The sequence below is a fragment of the Vigna angularis genome, chromosome 4 (assembly GCF_016808095.1).
Source record: "Vigna angularis cultivar LongXiaoDou No.4 chromosome 4, ASM1680809v1, whole genome shotgun sequence".
Classification (NCBI taxonomy): domain Eukaryota; kingdom Viridiplantae; phylum Streptophyta; class Magnoliopsida; order Fabales; family Fabaceae; genus Vigna; species Vigna angularis.
Window position 1 is genome coordinate 39,774,873 of NC_068973.1, and position 18,774 is coordinate 39,793,646.

The window sequence follows — 18,774 nt, forward strand, 5'->3', positions numbered from 1 at the left end:
TAAAAAAAACCATATAAAATTAGACAAAAATTGGAAATGGAGTACCATCACACTTGTATATTACAACAAATAATAACATATGTACCTTCACCGTACACAAATATAAATAATGTAAGTTATTTGAGTTTAGGAAACACAACTACATATCCACATTTTTATCTTGTATTTTTATTTTATATAATTTTGAATATTCCGATCAACTATATTTAAAATGTCTACTGAGACGTTTGCAGTGAGTGTAAGTATTAGTTGGAAGGAAGAATGTATCAAAAGGATATTATATTTCGAAATTTTATTCTATTTTCCTTCAAATAAACACTAAAAAGATATTTTCTTTAATTTTGAGATATACAAAATAAAAGACAAAAGTAACTACATATAATAAATATTACAAGTAATATCAATTTTTAATATTAAGATATTGGTCATGCTGACATACATCATCTTGAACCACTTATTGGCAACCACGCGTTACTATGGAAAGGTTCATTCATCTTTACAGATATCTTGACGTTCTCGCACGTTTCTTTCCTTCGTCTACCGACACACCTTTTTCTTTTTCTTTTTTTCAATTAAATTTTAAGGTTAAAGGATTAACGATAATTGTTTTATGTTTATGGTTCAAACGGGCTTTTTCGTCACCACAACGGGATTATTGGATGAGAAACGCTGAAACGGAAATTAAGAATATTAACAAAATATTCGCAGGTTAACCAGTAAATTAATAATAGTATTATTAACCAGACATTGACCTACTATCCTTTTCATGCAATCTACAGTTGAGAGAAAACAGAATTTATAAATGCAAAATAACGATATTTTTCAAAGAAACTTGTCATTATTTGCATAATTTTTTTTATATTTATATATACAAGACTTGTTTCTATATGATGGTTGGCAAGTATTTATATCATATATTCATTGCAAATTTGACTTTGACCTTCTGTCGATTTCCATCACTCTGGTTCCTTTTTTTTTTCTTTCAAATTGATGTTATAATACTTTATTTTTCAGTTAAATACATGAGTAAACAAAATACTTTGCTTTCCGTTGCGAAATAAAGAAAATAAACATAAGATCAATTAACGTTAACATACGAATCACAAGGCTTGCATGATTCTATGCAAAAAATGAAGCTATAGCTGTTATATGTTGTGAACTAATAAGAATAAGTAAAATATATATTACGACCCTCGAATATTTTTTATTGTTTCCCGTGTTAGATTTAAAAATTAAAAAAAGAGTAAAGAAAATGGATTTTTTTTTTGTAATGTAAAATAATAAAATGCTTTTTCAACTCAAGTACAGTCAAAAGGTTAAACTAGTGTCAAAGAACAAAAGAATCAGTGGTGTATTTTTTTAAGCCAACAAATTACCATTGTTAAACAAATTTTCTCGTATAATCAATACTCGATATTTATTTCTGTTTCAGTCTTTTTGATAAGTTATCATAATTAGTCAATGAAAGATTATACATTTTTTGCGTGCAAGGAAAATAAATATATGTATATTTAATTAATGAATTTTTTTATTATTATTCACCTTAAAAGCATTTCATGGTTAGATCTGCATAGTAATGTCAGTAAGGAATCAATACGGTATCAAATCATATCAACCCAGTGATTCAGTCTTGTAGATTAAACTAAAGTAAACCTCCACGTGCATGAACATAGGATCAAAACCAAAATGACCGCGAATTATTACAGTGGGGCAGAAAAAGGAAAAAGAAGAGGATCCCAACGAAGAACAAGGAATGGTACTTCATATACACAGAAATTTATTATCAAGTTGAAATAAAAAGTTGAGGAATTCACCACCCAACATATGGAAACTCTTTCTATGCACAGTTATTCGATCGTTGATACAGTAACAAAGGCACAATTACAACGACAACTGCCTTTCACTTCAAAATTCACCCTTTCCTCCTCCTAGTTTGAATCAGCATCGCCTTATTTATGTTCGCTTCAAATCTGTACCAATCTACATAAAAAATCTTGTCACCCTTGCATTAAACCAATCGGAAATTAAGCTCCGTAGAGAGCTCAAAATGTATCGTATATAACTATATACTCTAACATTAATATATGTATGTATAGTTGTGTGTGTATATATATATATATATATATATATATGATGGATCGTTGGATCCTATGTATGAAGGAATGAATCTGAAGAATGGTGTTCAAGAATCCAAAGAAAAGGGAGTGTTCAACAGATCATAGGGTGCCCAAAGCGCGTCCAAAGGGCAGGGTCTGTTAGCGTCCAATCGAACCCAGGGTTTACCTTTGCCACTCCAATGCAGGAGACTAACAGGGCCAGGGTGGAGATCTCTGCAGAGTCCACGGAAGTTATCACCGCCGAGACCGTGCTGGTTCCACCTGTGATCGACGGAAGCGATGTTGCCAGCAAAGACAAGCAAGAAGGGAGGGAGAGAACCCAAGTCGTAGATTCTCATCCTCTTCTGCAGCTCCATCCATTCCTCGATTTTGGTGGTGTAATCTCCCTCTCGCCATCGCTCCAAATCGATGACCATCACCCCCGTGTTGAAGTAGCAGGGCTTCCTATCAGCGAAGGTGAGCGAGAGCGAGGGGTTGGACCAGAACATCGGGGTGAAATACGCGGTGAAGTTGGCGTTGCAGTATTCGGGGGCAGCAAGGACCGCCTTGTCCCCCAACGGGGTGTCTGCCAGCTTGGCAATGTCGTCGACGAGGATAAGGTCGGAGTCCAAGTACACCACGCGCCGCACGCAGAGTGGAAGGAGGTTGGGCAAGTAGGAGCGTGCGTAATTCAAGGGGCAATCGAGCGCTGAGCGAATGGAGGTGGAGATGAGTCCCGAGACTTGGGAGTCGTCGAAGGTGTAGAGGTGGAAGTTGAGGTAGGGGAAGGAGTTGGATATGGCGGCGCGTAGGAGGGACGCGCTGGAGGAGCAGACGAAGTGAAAGAAAATGTTTTGCGGGCAGGAGGAGTGTTGGAGGACGGAAAGGATCGCCGCCATGGATCCCCGGATGTATGTTGTGTCGAGTGTCATTGCCACGTGGACTACTTCCTCGGAACATATGTAGGTGTCGGCGTTTTGATGGTTGTTAAGGTTGTCTTGGGTGTCGGTGATGGAGGCGCAGTCTGGGGAGTTGTAGAATTCGGGGGCTTCTTTGAATTGATGGATGAGGGTGGTGGTTGATTTGGCGTCATTGGGTAGTGAGAAGAGGGAGAGAATGAGAAAGAATAGGAGTGGTGATTGATTTGATTTTGGTCTTCTGGGCTTTAATTTCATAGTTGTGTTTGGAGAAAGGGATGAATGAATATTGTTGAAGAACGAATGAAGAATATAAGGAGAGGAATTTGGTATAGTGGGTGAGTTCACATACGTCGTGGATGGTTTTGTAGCATTTTCAGGCTTAGGATATTGGGTCCCTCTTTCTTAAAGTCTGAACTTCCTTCGTGTCTCAGTTACTTCTCTTCTTCCACGCAAATTTAACCCATTCAGGAACTCAACCATTTCCTAGACAAAAAACTAGGGCGGGCTCCACTTACTTTTCCAGTAATAAATAAATAAATACCTTCTTTATCATCTTTACTTCTCATTTTATTTATTTATTTTATTTTAAATTTAGAACTAGTTCCCCGCGTTACCACGTACAATGTTCGTCATAAAGTTTTATTCTTCGCATACTTTTTTATTTATTTCATTATTCTCTATACTTTCTTCATGAAATTCTATTCTTTACACTTCAACAACAGATCTTCATGTTTTTAAATTTTATTTCATTAAATAAAGAAATTAACTACTCTACAAACGTTAACTTTGTTTTGATTAAATATGATAGGAACGTGGTGTTCATCAAAAAATAATTAAACCGCGTGTGCCCTTTTATTTAAATTCATGATTCACTCTATTTACTAAACATTTTGTAAGCATCCTTGAATTTTTACTATCAAGAAAACTTTTGACAGAAAAGTAGGAATTACTTTCTTTCCAAATATAAAAATTATAAAACTTGTTTTAGTTTTTTCATTTACTTTTTTCTTGTAATGTTAACGTTTAAACCAATATTTTATTGAGTATGAACTCACAACTATACAAATACTGACTTTAAGTTTCTTTCCCCAGTATTATATTGAAGTGATTACTGATTCATCTTATCCAAATTAATTAATTTTGCTAGTCTGTCATAAAACAGGCCATCCACGTTGAATTTTAGGGTTCACGACAAAATTCTCTATGGCCTGACCCTAAATAATTGTCATGACATGATATGATTTCACATGCCTTCCGCATTAAAGTCTACATATATATAATCACATTCTCTTCACATTTTACATATTAAGTTAGCGATTTTTGGTTGTTCTTCCTAGACAAAGTTTTACATTTTATATTTATTTGGAATGGAATAATATTGTTTTTAATGATAACAATTTGATAGAGAAGAAGGAAATATAGTGAAATTTGTGACTAAAAAGATTACATAGAAATATCCCTGACAGTTGGATGAGAAATTGAAAATGGTGGAGAGTACTTGATGGTAAAGTGACAAAGACAGAGGACTTGTAAAGAGTGTGTGGTGTTTCTTCGTATTCGCTGTGTTTCTTCGTTGCAGCAAACGTTGTTCTTACGACTTTCTATGTATTCATCTAATTAAGCAACACATACTGAATTAATGTTGTTGATGTTTGTGGTCAAGCAAGCCATTTTTGTTCCTTTTTGTTTTCTTCTTGCAGTACATATGTTGAACTATCACACCTTCATCGGAAAACTATATCTCAGCAACCGAATCTTCCACAGCCATTTTCATTCTCATCAAGGATTGTTAATTAAGTAATTAAGAGAGATTCAGTGAAGAATGATTGAATTAAGGGTTTAGGTGAGGTTGCACTGTTAATGGGCCCACTTAGAAACTGGTTAGAGTCATGCTACAAAATGTCAGACGTACGAATGTCCCATTTATTTCTCAATAATCAATTTCATATTCATGTCTCTCGTCTTACTTTTACGTAATATTCATCACATTTCACACGTGGAATGGTCGTCAATTCTATAACATGGTTTTACACTCTCATCATAACACAAACCACCATTTATGCTAAACTGATTTATAATAATTAACTCACAAAGTAAATTAATAATGATACATCATTTAAATTGGATACATACCTTTCATTTTTACTAGACTATTAAGTTCAAAGTTTATTTTTTAAATTAATATTATTTTCATTTAAAAATGATTGTAATGTTATTTGTTAGATTTATTATTATCTAATTATTATCAGATTATGATTAATGTTTAATATTATAGTCTACGGTAATGAGGGGTTCGCCGGCTGTTGGTGTTGTTCTCTGATAAAAAGATAAGAAAAGCAATTAACAAATCCACATAGAAGAAAGGAATGAAAAACAAATCACTTGGTATTAGTTATATGAACTGGGTAAAACATTTATAATTAACTTCTGACCTTATATATAAAACTGTATTAAGTTGTCAAAAATTAATTTAAAAAAAAAATCAAATATAAAATACTCTTTTAATAGCATATAGTATTTTTTTTAATAACTAATGACATATAAGACACGATATTTTAAATATTTTCCTCAAAAAATGGTAAGAAATAATAACTTTTTTCCTAAAAAATTTATAATTATTTTCATAAGAAATTGAATTAGGACCGCTATTATTGGTAAAGAGCACATATACATTCTCTTGAAAGCAAATCCTACCAGTAATATTATCGAATGACAAAACTCTCCTGTTATTTAATGTTTTGTTTGTTATAAAACACAAAACGATTTTTTAAATTATTTTCTTTCAATATCGCCAATGCAATTTTGTTTTCTTTATATTAAAATGTTCATCACACTCTATGATAACAATAATGCGTTTTATGACTCATCAAGTTGTTAATTTGAATGGTATTAAACTTAGAGTTTTCCTAAGTAAAATGTGTTTCAACGTTAAAAATGAACTTTATTAAGTGGTGATGTATCGAATATAAGATAAATTAGTCGTTGGTAAATAATAAATCTGTTTTATATATATAAAAAAAGGGTTGTAATTTTGTGAAGGAGATTCAATTATTTTATAATAAAGGACAGTAATAGAATATTAGTTAAAGCATCCATATTATTTTTTATAAGAATATAGTACAAAGAAAATTACATTTATTTTCTTTCCTCAAAAACGTTAAAATAATATATACAAGTTATTTTAATTGATGATAAATTTTAAATATTTATTATCTGTTTTTTATAATGATAAAGACGATTCTTTAATTCAATATCATATACATTCTTAAAATGTTTCACTTTTAACGTACACGTTTTAGTGTGTATTTTTTGAATTGGTTTTTATTTTGATTAAAAGTTTATGATTTGACTCAACATGATAAATATCCCAATTTTTTAATTGAGTTTGAGGAGAGAACGAGTATGTGTATATTTATCTCGTCTTTCTTTTCATATATGTCCAAACACTCATCCTTGTCTTTTTTTTTTTCGTAATTTTTATTTTATTATATATTTTTTTCTCTAATTGTTAGATTTATTCTATATCCACAAAATACATATATCTCTAACGTATTTTAATTTTTATCACGATCATTACATATATTTTATTGTGTATTTATATTCAAATAATGTATTATCAATGTTAATAAATCAAGTAGTTTTAAGTATCACAAATGGTTATTTTTAGTATTTTAGTATTTTTTCTATTGTTTTATTTTTTTATTTAATTTTGTTTGATAGTATATCAAATTGTTTATATGACATGCATTTCATTACTTTTACTTTTTTTTTGTGTTTTTTATCATCTAAAATATTGTTTCAATTATATTTTAATATAATTATTTTTTAACTGATTTTCATAAATGTAATTTTATCGTTACAATTATATAAAAATCTCATTTACTATAATATAATAATTTAATATTATGTTATGAAATTCAAAAAATCCATATTTAAATTTAAATTATTATTAATTTAATATATTTTTTATGTGTGATTTCATTTAAGTAGTGTATTATACTCTTTATTAATGTATATAAAAATTATTATAATTTAAAGAAAGGAAATAAAAAAACATTTGAAATATCATTAAACTTAAATATTTTTTTATATTAAAAAATTATACAATTATCATTTATTTTTAAATATTGAATATTTTATTTTTATGTTAAATATTTAATAATATTATATTTTAAATTTTCATAATGTTTTATAAAAAATAATTAATTAATATTAAAAACGATAAGAAGAAAATTATAAGGATATATCCGTTATCCGATTAATGAATATGAAATAAAAGTTTCATCAGGTATGAAGATAAAAATGAATATAATTTTTATTTCAGATATACAAATGAAATAATGAAAACTCGTCCCGTTGTTACGATAATGAATTATTTATTATATGCTCTTTGACTATGGAAGGTGAGTTTGATCATGAAAGATGAAATAAATATTTAATTGAAAAATTAAAGAATGTAATACAGGTATTTATAATTTCTTCTATTATTAAACTATAATAATACGATATTATAAATTAATCGATGAATTGGAAGCTGTAGAAATATAACTCATATTCACTTTGAAGACGATGACTGTTTTTATTTTAAACCAAGAGGAGGAGAATATTATTAAAGCATATCTAAAATGTCAATATAATTTGCTTACTTTTGTATTACAATATTAAGAATATTATTTTTTGTGGACATAGAAGAATTTATCTATTGCATGGCTTATATTTTTAGTAGACACTCTTGTCATGTGCTTCCTTATGGCATTGTGACCCTTAATGCAAACGAATGTGCAATATATGACAGTTGGGATGGACATGAGCAAAGTTATTTTTGAACTATTTAAAGTTTGATTTGCTATTTGTTTTAATGTATTTGTTCTTGCTAAATAAACAAACTTAATTTCACTCAAATTTTTCTATTGGATTTGATTATTTAAATGAATTCGGTCTAAATGTAAAAAAATTATATTAAGAGTTCATAAATAACTTTTAGGTATATTACATGCAACTAGTTTTACGTATATTATACTTGTAATTTTCTATTAAAAATATTGATTATTTATTTGTTTTTATAATATTTCCTGGGTTAGATGAAAATAAGAGTTTGGTAAATAATAAGTCGGTATATTCACAATTTTAAAAAATAATTTAAGAGAATTTTACGAAAAAAAAAGAGAGTTATAAATGAATTAATTATAATAAAGTTTAAGTTTAACTTTTTTTTATCAAATGAATTGAAGATTTTAATTGGATTCCATTAAATAAATAATTGAAGTTAAAATCATTATTTATTTATTTGTAAGTAAAGTCCAAATTTTAAGAAGTGACAGAGGAATTTACACCATAATGAGAGTGTCTAGGGCTCTTTGCATTGATTAGCCATAGAGACAAAACATGGACACGTGCTACAAAACACAAAAATATGGGTTTGTCCCTCCCCTCAGAGTTAACACATGCTCTATCCAAACATACACAATTCTTCGACCAAAACATAGAGTAAATTTAGAACAAAGGATAGGATTTGGATCTAGAAATTTTAGATAATCATATAAGAACGAGATTATATATATATATATATATATATATTATATTCATTACTTTTATATTGTTTATAAGTTAAAATTAAAAATAGTTTAAATATTTTTTTTTTCTATGAATATATTAGGATGTTTTATAAGAATAAAATTTTAAAAAGTTTAGGATGTTTTTAATGGATTTGAGAGAAAAACAATTTTTTATCACTGCCGTCAAATTTTATAATATAGTTACGAGAATACATTTCAATTAGATTCTAGTACTACTACAACATCACTGGAAAAATTAAATTGAGCGGGGACATATATTAATTAATTTTGTATGATTGTTCCTTAAATAATTTTGTCACGTGTAACATGCAGTTCTATAAAAAGTGAAAAGACATCTTCCCTCACCACGGTTCTTACCTCATAATTAGTTGTTCGTTGAAATTTAATTAAGCGTGCTGGGTAGAAAAGAAAAAAGAAGATTTTTTTTATAAACAAAAATTAACTTTGATAAATTTTTTAATTTATTAAAGATTCACTTGACTTTGAATTTTTAAAAATGTTATTATTTTTTAAATCTTTGAATTTTTTTTATTGAATAGACTTTAAGTCTATAAATTCAATTTCACAAAATCAAAGATACGTATATATTATAAATTAACTTTATTGACTTCTAATAAAAATTGGTTTAACATAAGGTAAACCAAGAAATAAATTTCATATTATCATTAGAAAATTGAGAAAATATGAAATATTTTATACACTTCTACAAAAAATACTCTAGATTTTTAGCATTATAGAGACTAAAGAAATGTCTTATTCTATGAATCTAAGTACAAGAAAAGATACGGAACAGTTCGTGATGGTAAGAGTTGGAAGAAGAAACATACTATAAATGGTAAGTAATGGTAAGGAAACAAAAACTTTTGTATAAACAAAATTAGGAGGCAAGGGAATGCAAAAAAAAAATATTCTGCTTAAAACTTTTGTACGCGTCTCAGTATGATCATGTTGTTTTTCATTTAAAACTGCCCTCCATCAATAAATCCAGCTAATTTGCTGCGCGGTTTATGCATGTTAGTAAAAGCTAAGATGCGTCTTAAAAACCTTGTCATAAGAACATTTAGCATAGAATAAGAACATTTCTTATTCAAACACCGTTCATTACCGTTCATTATATAAGGGACTTGCTCGATGTAATGAGCAGAATGGATTGATGGAAAGAGTTAAGAGAAGATGGAATGGGTTGGACTAGAACATAACTAGAAACAAAATCCTCATTCCATTGTTTGGGTTAGGAAAAAGCAGAACAAAATTAATAAATAAATTTATGTTCTATCCTTTACTAAGAAAATATTATCTGCAATATATGATTTCGATAGAAAAGGATCTGTGACTTACTGAAAAATATCACTTTCTTTGTTAGCAAGATAAAAGGTGCAATTGGAAACATACACAAATGCCAATCCATAGTTAGATAAACATACACACTTGCATAGAACAGCAGGGTTGCTTAAAACATCTAACGATACCATTCAACTCAACACGAGGTGGAAAAAAAATTAAAAGCAAGCTTCACTTTCTCCCACATTCATACCACAAATCGGATTTAACCATCATACGAATTTCCTTTCAATCCCTTTGACCAGAACTTGACAAAGGCACAAAATCAATTCGATGTTAAAAACTAGATCTATGAATTCTCGTAACTCAATAATACATAGATCGTGTTCTTAACATCTCAGGGGAATATGCATATCACACCCAAATCATCCTCCTTTAGTAGTAGAAAACCAGAAAATGCTTGTAACTTCATAATGTGTGTAGGAGAAAATGTAATCAAAAGAATGTTGTTCGCATGTACCACTTCATGAAAGTCATCACTAGATATCAAACTCCTTTGCTACGTGGTTTGTACATGGCAACAACACTTCAAACTTTAAAAGTTTGAATTGAGTTTGCCAAACGTAAAAAATGTTGGCCAATTAATCTGAGTTTAATGGATATACTAGGAAGTCAACAGATTATACACTATCAATCAATGAGAATTACCATTGGTGTGACGTTTGGTAAATATACTTTGTTCTCACTAAATTTTCCTAAATTCAAGGAATGCCCACGTTGTGTAGCACATGCAAGGTGTAAATTACAGTTGAATAGAAGCGTTGACTAAACTATCTCCACCACACTCTTTCTGACATGTATACAGTATTGGTTAAAATTTACCGAAAAATACAAAAGGCTTGCTAAATGAGAAGTACAACCCACCAAAATTAATGATTTTCCATAAATTTCAACAAATAGTATAAAATGTGATAAAAAAGTGTATTAAAGAGTGCGCTGCTAACATTCTCATTCAAGAATAGTCAAACCTCAGGTTATGTAGTAAAGTCTGTTCGTTCCCATTAAAAGATTAAAAACAAAAATCAACAAGTGACAGAAAGCAACAATGCCCGTGTAGAACTAGAGGAAGGGGGGAAATTACCTCGGGCGGTGCGGTGATTTTCTTTGTGAACATTGAAACTATGAAGGAACTCTCCATGTTGTGGGGCTGCTGCATCTTGTGTCGTGAGAGATATTGAACAAGAGGAATTAAGGAAAAGAGAGAAAAAGTAATTTATAATATTACAAAATATCTTTCTTCCGTCTCATTCCTCCCAATTGGAAAGGCAAGAAAAATGAAACAAAAGAATGGTATATGTTCCATACCAGTGCACCTTATTCCATCCTCTTTTTATATATCCAAACGACGGAATTTAAGTCCATCCCATTTTATTCCACCTCCTTCCACCATTCCAATCAAAGACTTAGATTTCTATGTACTTACTTGTCCAAGTAATATAAAAACCATCCCTTGTCATACAGCAAAAACATAGAGCACAAAAACAAGCTGAGTGTAAACATCACAGAATATGTACAGACCCACGCCTAAGACTGTTGAAATTGATAATAACAAAGTAAGTATAACCCCTAAATCAAGAATGTTAAAAGTACAAAAAGTACTATGCATCAACATATTCTAGATATAACACCAGCTAGTATTGTTAACATGTACTAGAAAAAATGAGAACACAAGAAAACAAAGAGCACAACCTCACTATTTCAGGTGTCTTGTTGTCTCAAACACTTAATGACCATGAGATTAATATCTATGCGTGATACAACTGGTATCTTTATTACTAAGAATGGGTGTTCTGCTTTCATGCTTTAAATTTAAAACATGGATACCATGGAAGTTGGGTGCCAGAAAGAACAGGACTACAAGAGTAATTAGACAGTATTATTCTATGAACATTATCCTTACTCCTCAGTTACAAAACAAAGCGCACCAGAAGACCTATCATAGCAGAAGTCTTGTTCTGCTAGCAACCTGAGATGGTACCCAATCTATTGCCAAATAAAAGCAAGAAGAACACAGAAAACAACAACTAGAAGCAGCTTCTTCAAATAATAATCTTGTTGACCTTGATGAGTGCGAAGAGGATATCCATGAGCATGGACACCATGAAATGTATTAGAAAACCCATGAGGAAAACCAGACGCTCCCCCATACAAGGCCCCATCGTGAAACCCATGCAACTGAAAGTTGAAAAAGGACGGTATAAAGCCACCAAAAGCTGCAGGCAATCCGAAATTCCCAAATCTCGTTGATGCCATTGGCGGTGGCGCAAATCCTCCCAGGCCACCCATAAATCCAAACCCAGGAGGAGGAAAATTATTTGTTTCCGGTAGAGGAGCAGTTTCAGGTCTCTGACCGGCCGGACGATGTGGGATATTCATGCCCGGAATAGACTTGGATCTCGGATCAGTGGAGGTCTTTCCTCTCCCATACAAGGGAACCAGCTTCTCCTCCTCCACAAGGGCCTTGCAAACCGGACATTCTCGTGACTGTGAGTGAAAGTGAAGCCATTTGTAAAGACAAGGCCAGCAGAAAAGATGACCACACAAAGTAATTATGGGGTCTTGCGCTAATTCAAAGCAAATGTTGCACTCAAAATTGCCAGCATCATTGCTATTATTATTGTTGAAGTAAGAAGGGCTTGGGGGTGACCTCCCAGTTGATTCCCCAAACCCACTTGCCATCTACAAAATCCAAACATTCAGATTCCAACACAACTTAACAGTTCTCCCTAATACATATAACAACGGCCAAAATAATCAGTATTTTATATGTGGTTTCTGTGAACCAAAAAGCTATCGCAAACACGCTCTCAAACGCAGACCAACGCAAAAACCACAAAGCCCAATTGTTGAACGGAACTGAAAGAAAATAGGTCACATGCAAAAACAAAGAAAATCCGAAGAAAGGGATAAAGATGTGGTAATCAGAGGAAATCAAACAAACAGGAATGCGTGAAGGTCACAAAATAGCCAGATATCGATTGATGAAGAAAAAGAAAAACTAGTCAATTTTGAAGTCTTTCTTACATGCAAAATTGGGAAGTGCTGCAAAGAATATTAGAAGGGTTTACAGATTGGGGGAATTGACAGCGCGAAGAAGAATAAATCGAAACGATAAAGGAAAGAAGAGCGCAATAGAAAATGACAAACCTGGAGAAAGGGAAAAAATTGAGAGAAGAATTGATGAAATGTGGAAGTCAATGGTGAAAAGGGCAGAAATGGGGCAGTATCATATTCATATCATGTGCTTCTTTGCTTCCAATTTTGGTTTATCTGCAGATAACAGATCCAAACCAATCAGTAACCTTCTTTTCTTTTACTGTTCCTGCAAATCAACGATTAACTATTCAACCCAATGTTAATCACCTTATTACTATTGTTTACAATCTCTTTTCTAATTGTCATTTTTTCTTTTTTACAGTTTTCCAACCATTTTTTTATTTGTAATAGTACTTTTTTTTCATTCATACTCTAATTTTAAATGCAATATAAGATTTTTTTAATGAATGTATAATTTAGAGATAGAAATAAAAGAAAGATAATTTTAAGATGATTGAGATTATTTCCTTATTATTGATCATACGTATCTTATTACTGAAAGTTTAATCATTGAACTTAATTTCTTACGTAATGAAATCTAAAGTAAACTCCTATTGATAAATAAACGTACTATTGTAATAAAATATTTATAAGGAAATTTAACAATTAATTTTTGTGTTATGTCATTCTACCGTTCATTCATACTGATTAAGATGACTGGTTGTTAAATGTACGCGAAAGGCATTTTAGAATGGAAACTTGAACAAGTTAAATTCATAAAGTCGAAATTAAAAATATTTTATTTGTATAAATATAGCAGACAATTAATGCTTTATTTTCAAAAGAATGTTAAACATTTAATGTTTTTCAATTAAAATAAAGGATTAAACATGCAACCTTCTTATACTATTTTAATACACTAAATTATTTATTTAATTTACCTTTATTTTAACTGTGAAAATAAAAGTAGATAATACAATTTGATTTCCATCATTAAACTCAAATTACAAAATTTAAAGCATATTTAAATTTTAGTATTTGATGAGTTTAATATATGGATAATAATCAATTAACTGATATGTCATTAAAAACAATATAATAAGACAAGATGAGAATAATATTTATAAAATTTAAAAAAATGTTTTTAAATTGTAAATACATTTTAAATAGTTTATAATAATCTACTTTAAAAAAATTAATTGAAATTTTTAAGGTAGTTGGTAAAAAATAACTAATTTATTACACTAGTACTTCCCACCTAATTTCTTATTGGGAAAATGAAAGTTGTAGAATCGAGAACTTTGAAGAAAACGTTATCGTCAAGTCTGGCGGTATCATATGATTTTCTTTCCAATTATCTACCTCAATTACCTTTATTTTTAATTACAAATTCTTAATTATTTCATAATGAATATGTTCTCACACTTTATAGATTATAAATTAATGCTTAATATTATTGAATGTAAAGATTTACATTAAAAATATATTAAAATTAAATTAAATTTTGTATTATAGTTCACACGCATGCTTTTATCTAATTTTTTAGGCAGTTGCTCTCTCCACCATCACCGAATACTTCATGCACCATCCCTTATCAATTTTGTCCTTTTTTAAAATGAACATCCATTTCACCTTCAACGGATGTTGACATCTGTCCGTTCACATATTTTATATATTAATTTATTATTTTTATTAAAAAAAAAAAATCTTCAACGGATGTGGCGACATCCGTTAATGGATTGCCACATCCACTTTAATAAAACTTTTAAAACTATTTTGATTATTATTTAAATAATAATATATAAATTAAATTAATAATTATTTTATTAAATAAAATAAAATTAATTCATAAATAATTAAGTAATAATTTTAAATTAATTAAATAATATTTATATATTAATTTAAAATATAATAAATTAAAAACTAAAAATTAAAAAAAAAACTTCATAGATTCGTTTTAATAAATTTTTAAAAACTATTTTATTATTTAAATCATAATACATAAATTAAATTAATAATAATTATTTTATTAAATAAAATAAAATTAATTTATAATTAATTAAATAATAATTTTAAAAAAATTAAATAATATTTACATATTAATTTAAAATATAATAAAATAAAAAACTAAAAACTTTAAAAAGAAAAAAACTTTACGGATATCACCACATCCGTATCTGTTTTAATAAATTTTTAAAAAGTATTTTAATTATTATTTAAAATAATAATACATAAATTAAATTAATTATAATTATTTTATTAAATAAAGTAACATTAATTTATAAATAATTAAGTAATAATTTAAAAAAAATTAAATAATATTTATATATTAATTTAAAAATTTTAAAAAGCTAAAAACTTAAAAAAAAAAAAAACTAAACGGATGTGGCACATCCGTTGAAGAATTTTTTCTTCAACGGATGTCGACATCTGTTCAAGAGTAAAGGAGGAGGTATATGATATTTTAAAATATAAAGGATAGTTTTGGAATTTAAAAAAATTGTGGTGGTACAGGAAGCAATATGTGGTGGTGTAGGGAGTAACCCTCAATTTTTTAAACTCAACTTTCTATAGCCCAGTCATAAAGCCCGTGGAACTTTTCTTTCTGCACCTTTAGTATTACTAACCGCATCTACTTTTTAAGAATAGGAGAACAAAAAACCTTCTGACTGCTCTATGTCATTGTTGCTGTTATTGCTGTTGATAACATTATCACCATTGCAATTTGCACCTCTGTTTTTCATCACAACGTAAGAAGAAGAAAAAAAGAGAAAAGGAGAAAGAGAACTTATTTTGATAAAAAAAAAAAAACTCATTATAGAAAATTCTTTCTAAAACGCATTGCATGGAAAGTTTTTTTTTCATATGTGGGTTCCAAAAACTACTTTTATAAAATATCATTCCAGAAAGAAATATATATGTTCTGAAAAACTTAATTACGAAAATTATGTTTCAAAAAACTTGTTTCAGAACGCATTTCATGTCTTCCGAAAATCATACTTTGAAATATTTATTCTGAAAATCCTTTTCTCAAAATGAATAATTCGGAAGTCACTTTTATAAAAGGTAAAATATGATTTTGAAAATTAAAGGGGTGCTATTAAAAATCATGCGGTGCAGGAAGAAAAGCCTGTCCATTTTTTTAGGTCAAGTTTATAAGCTCAATCCTAAAGCCCAAAGAACATTTCAAGTATTCGTACAAATCGTATACCTCACACAAAAATTTAAGTTAATAAGTTTAAACACATAATAAAATTTAATTATTAGTTTTAAATGTTTCATACACAATATCAATAAAAAAATGTGAACACACAGTGCATGTAATATTTTTCCATTCTTAAAAGAACCTATAACAACATTTTCTGCCTTTGGGTTAAGTAACGATGATGTTACAAAATTATCACTGTAAATCGTTAGATTATCAGCAACCTATTTTTTTAGTATTGAAATCTATCAAATATTCAATAAAAAATTGGCTACCTTGTTTAACCGAGATACTTGTGCAACTCGTAGTTTGACATTTTTAGAGTTCAATCCTCGGTTTATACACGAAATCACTATTAAATTTGTTATTTTCCTCCAAATTAAACTTATCTAACAAAAGAAAAAATAACTAAGTGTCATAAAAGTTTGGAATGTGTTGTAATTACACTCTGAAGTGCATATTAAAATTTTAAGAAAAACCCTTACCTGAATCCTTCTAGATGACGACAATACCACGCACTGAAAATCGTTAGTCAAGGTCAAGGGTTCAATAACAAAGAATAAACATAAACACAAAAGTCTGAATAAACAAATCCTAGGAGTGATTCAACTTTGGTGTTCCAAATTCTATCCTAAATTCCACTCTCTTATTATATTTATTCATATTTTCATATTAGCAACTAAAAGAATTCTCCGTTAAGGTTTGCATTGCAAGAAATTTAGAATTACTTGACTCACAAACAAAGACAAAGTTCACATGGAGAGCATCAAATATTGGCTAATACAACATCCTTCTGTTGTCTCCTTCCGCTGGACTCCAACCCAATTATACGGCGCCACCTGGTCCTTCCTCGTCTTCGCCATTTCATTTTACATCACCGCCGCCCTCGTCCTCCACCTCCTCCTCAAACTCTCCCGTCGCCGTCGATCGTTTCCGTTAGGACCTATCCCCGCCCTCCACAGCCTCATCATGTCGTTAATCTCCGTCGCGATATTCACCGGCACGTTCTTCTCCGCCGAAGCGGAAGCCCGCGACACGCGTTGGCTGTGGCGGCGCAGCAGAACCACCTCTTTCGAGTGGCTCCTCTGTTTTCCTCTAGGTACTCGTCCGTCCGGTCGTGTTTTCTTCTGGTCGTACGTTTTCTACCTGTCACGCTTTCTTCACCTTCTGCGCACCTTCTTCGTGGTTTTGCGTGAGCGAAGGTTGTCGTTTTTGCGACTGTTTAACAACTCCGTACTCCTGGTGATGTCGTTTCTGTGGCTGGAGTTTTCGCAGTCGCTTCAGGTGCTGGCCATTCTGTTTTACACGTCGGCTTATTCCGTGGTTTGCGCGTTCCGGTTCTGGACGGAACTCGGGTTGGCCAGCAAAACGCCGTTGTGGCTCACCGCGAATTGCCAGCTGGCACTGTTGGGTTGTAATTTGGCGTGCCACGTTGGCGTGGTCTCGCTGCATTACTTGAGAGGAGGGTGTAACGGAATCGGAGCTTGGGTTTTCAACTCTCTCTTAAACGCTGGTTTTCTCGTTCAGTTCTTGAAATCCTACGTGAAAACGCATTCGCAAAGGAAAAGTGCTTCCTCTTCTTCTGCATAATATAGCTTAATCTAACGCTGCGGTTATTCAAGTTTTTGTGATTTGTCATCAAATCTAATGACTCCTAAAGTTTTCATTCACCACTTTTGAATTCAAGTTGTACAGTTAAAGAAATACATATACTCATGTATTTTTGGTATTAAGAAAATACCAAAAATCTAAATAAAAATAAATTAAGTAATTTGTGTATCATCACTCTAGTACTCTAAATATACATATACTCGTGTTTGTAGAGTGAAGAGTGATACAGTATTTGAGTTGAGTTATAATTAATATAAAAAAAATAAGGATTTTGATGGAAATAAAGATGATGATTTTATTTATATACCATTATGTCATGTTCCAAGTTAAATATAATTAGCAAGTGATTCATGGGTGAATACTACGCAAAACCTTCAAGAATAAATTACATACCAGTGGTGTGGATTGAAATGTCGGTTATCTATCAGATATATAAAACTCAAATATTGTTTCGTAAATATATTTAAACATTAGATTTATTTGACTTACTTGGATTTGAGGATTCTAGCGTCTATGATTCTAGAAATAGTTAATGGGGTTAATAAATTAATTGAGGGGCTGCTAACCCTAACCATTTTTATACAATTCATGAACTGGTCAACATGCCAAGTTCTAACCTTATTTTTCGTGAATTAAGTGTGCCTATGTACTTACGCACACTACATTAATCTAGTAAAGGTAGCATATACATATCAAAATCTTTCGCAAACTTGTGGTTGGAAATCATTTATGAATTTGATAGACATATCAATCAATACTGGCATCGGCTTCCAGAACGAGATGTTTCCACTCACTCGTCAAAAATTACCAAACATTCTCACTTTTCTTTGTTTTCCTCGACATTTTTCTTGTGTTTTTTTTGCTTTGAAATTCATGCAACTGCGAATAGACACGTGAAAAGTATTACTTTCTGGATATATGTCTTCTTAATTTTATGGTCAGGTGAGTGCTAACATCAGAATGGACCCAACGTCACACATTTATTAAAA

The 18,774-nt window shown here is 30.4% G+C and overlaps 3 protein-coding genes across 4 annotated transcripts; 1 reads left to right on the plus strand and 2 right to left on the minus strand.

Moving 5' to 3' along the window:
- Positions 1–1,745: 1,745 nt before the first annotated feature.
- LOC108341981 (probable galacturonosyltransferase-like 1) lies at positions 1,746–3,394 on the minus strand. Its single transcript, XM_017579680.2, has one exon. It carries the CDS (start codon positions 3,269–3,271, stop codon positions 2,183–2,185), a length of 1,089 nt encoding a protein of 362 aa, XP_017435169.1. The 5' UTR covers positions 3,272–3,394; the 3' UTR covers positions 1,746–2,182.
- An 8,206-nt stretch (positions 3,395–11,600) lies between these two features.
- LOC108341084 (uncharacterized) lies at positions 11,601–13,239 on the minus strand. 2 transcript variants are annotated; one of them, XM_017578703.2, is made up of 2 exons: positions 13,081–13,239; positions 11,601–12,612 (listed from the first exon to the last, which is right to left on the minus strand). In XM_017578703.2, exon 2 carries the CDS (start codon positions 12,610–12,612, stop codon positions 11,917–11,919), a length of 696 nt encoding a protein of 231 aa, XP_017434192.1. In that variant the 5' UTR covers positions 13,081–13,239; the 3' UTR covers positions 11,601–11,916. The 2 variants fall into 2 exon arrangements, with proteins under 2 accessions (XP_017434192.1, XP_017434193.1); XM_017578704.2 differs by lacking the exon at positions 13,081–13,239 and adding an exon at positions 12,958–13,067.
- A 3,631-nt stretch (positions 13,240–16,870) lies between these two features.
- On the plus strand, positions 16,871–17,877 carry LOC108342660 (elongation of fatty acids protein 3-like). The gene has a single exon (XM_017580454.2). It carries the CDS (start codon positions 16,931–16,933, stop codon positions 17,762–17,764), a length of 834 nt encoding a protein of 277 aa, XP_017435943.1. The 5' UTR covers positions 16,871–16,930; the 3' UTR covers positions 17,765–17,877.
- The last annotated feature ends 897 nt before the right edge of the window (positions 17,878–18,774 follow it).

Bases quoted from the DNA above. Each gene is read 5' to 3' on its own strand.
- LOC108341981 (XM_017579680.2), bottom strand. From the start codon at position 3,271: ATGAAATTAAAGCCCAGAAGACCAAAATCAAATCAATCACCACTCCTA.
- LOC108341084 (XM_017578703.2), bottom strand. From the start codon at position 12,612: ATGGCAAGTGGGTTTGGGGAATCAACTGGGAGGTCACCCCCAAGCCCT.
- LOC108342660 (XM_017580454.2), top strand. From the start codon at position 16,931: ATGGAGAGCATCAAATATTGGCTAATACAACATCCTTCTGTTGTCTCC.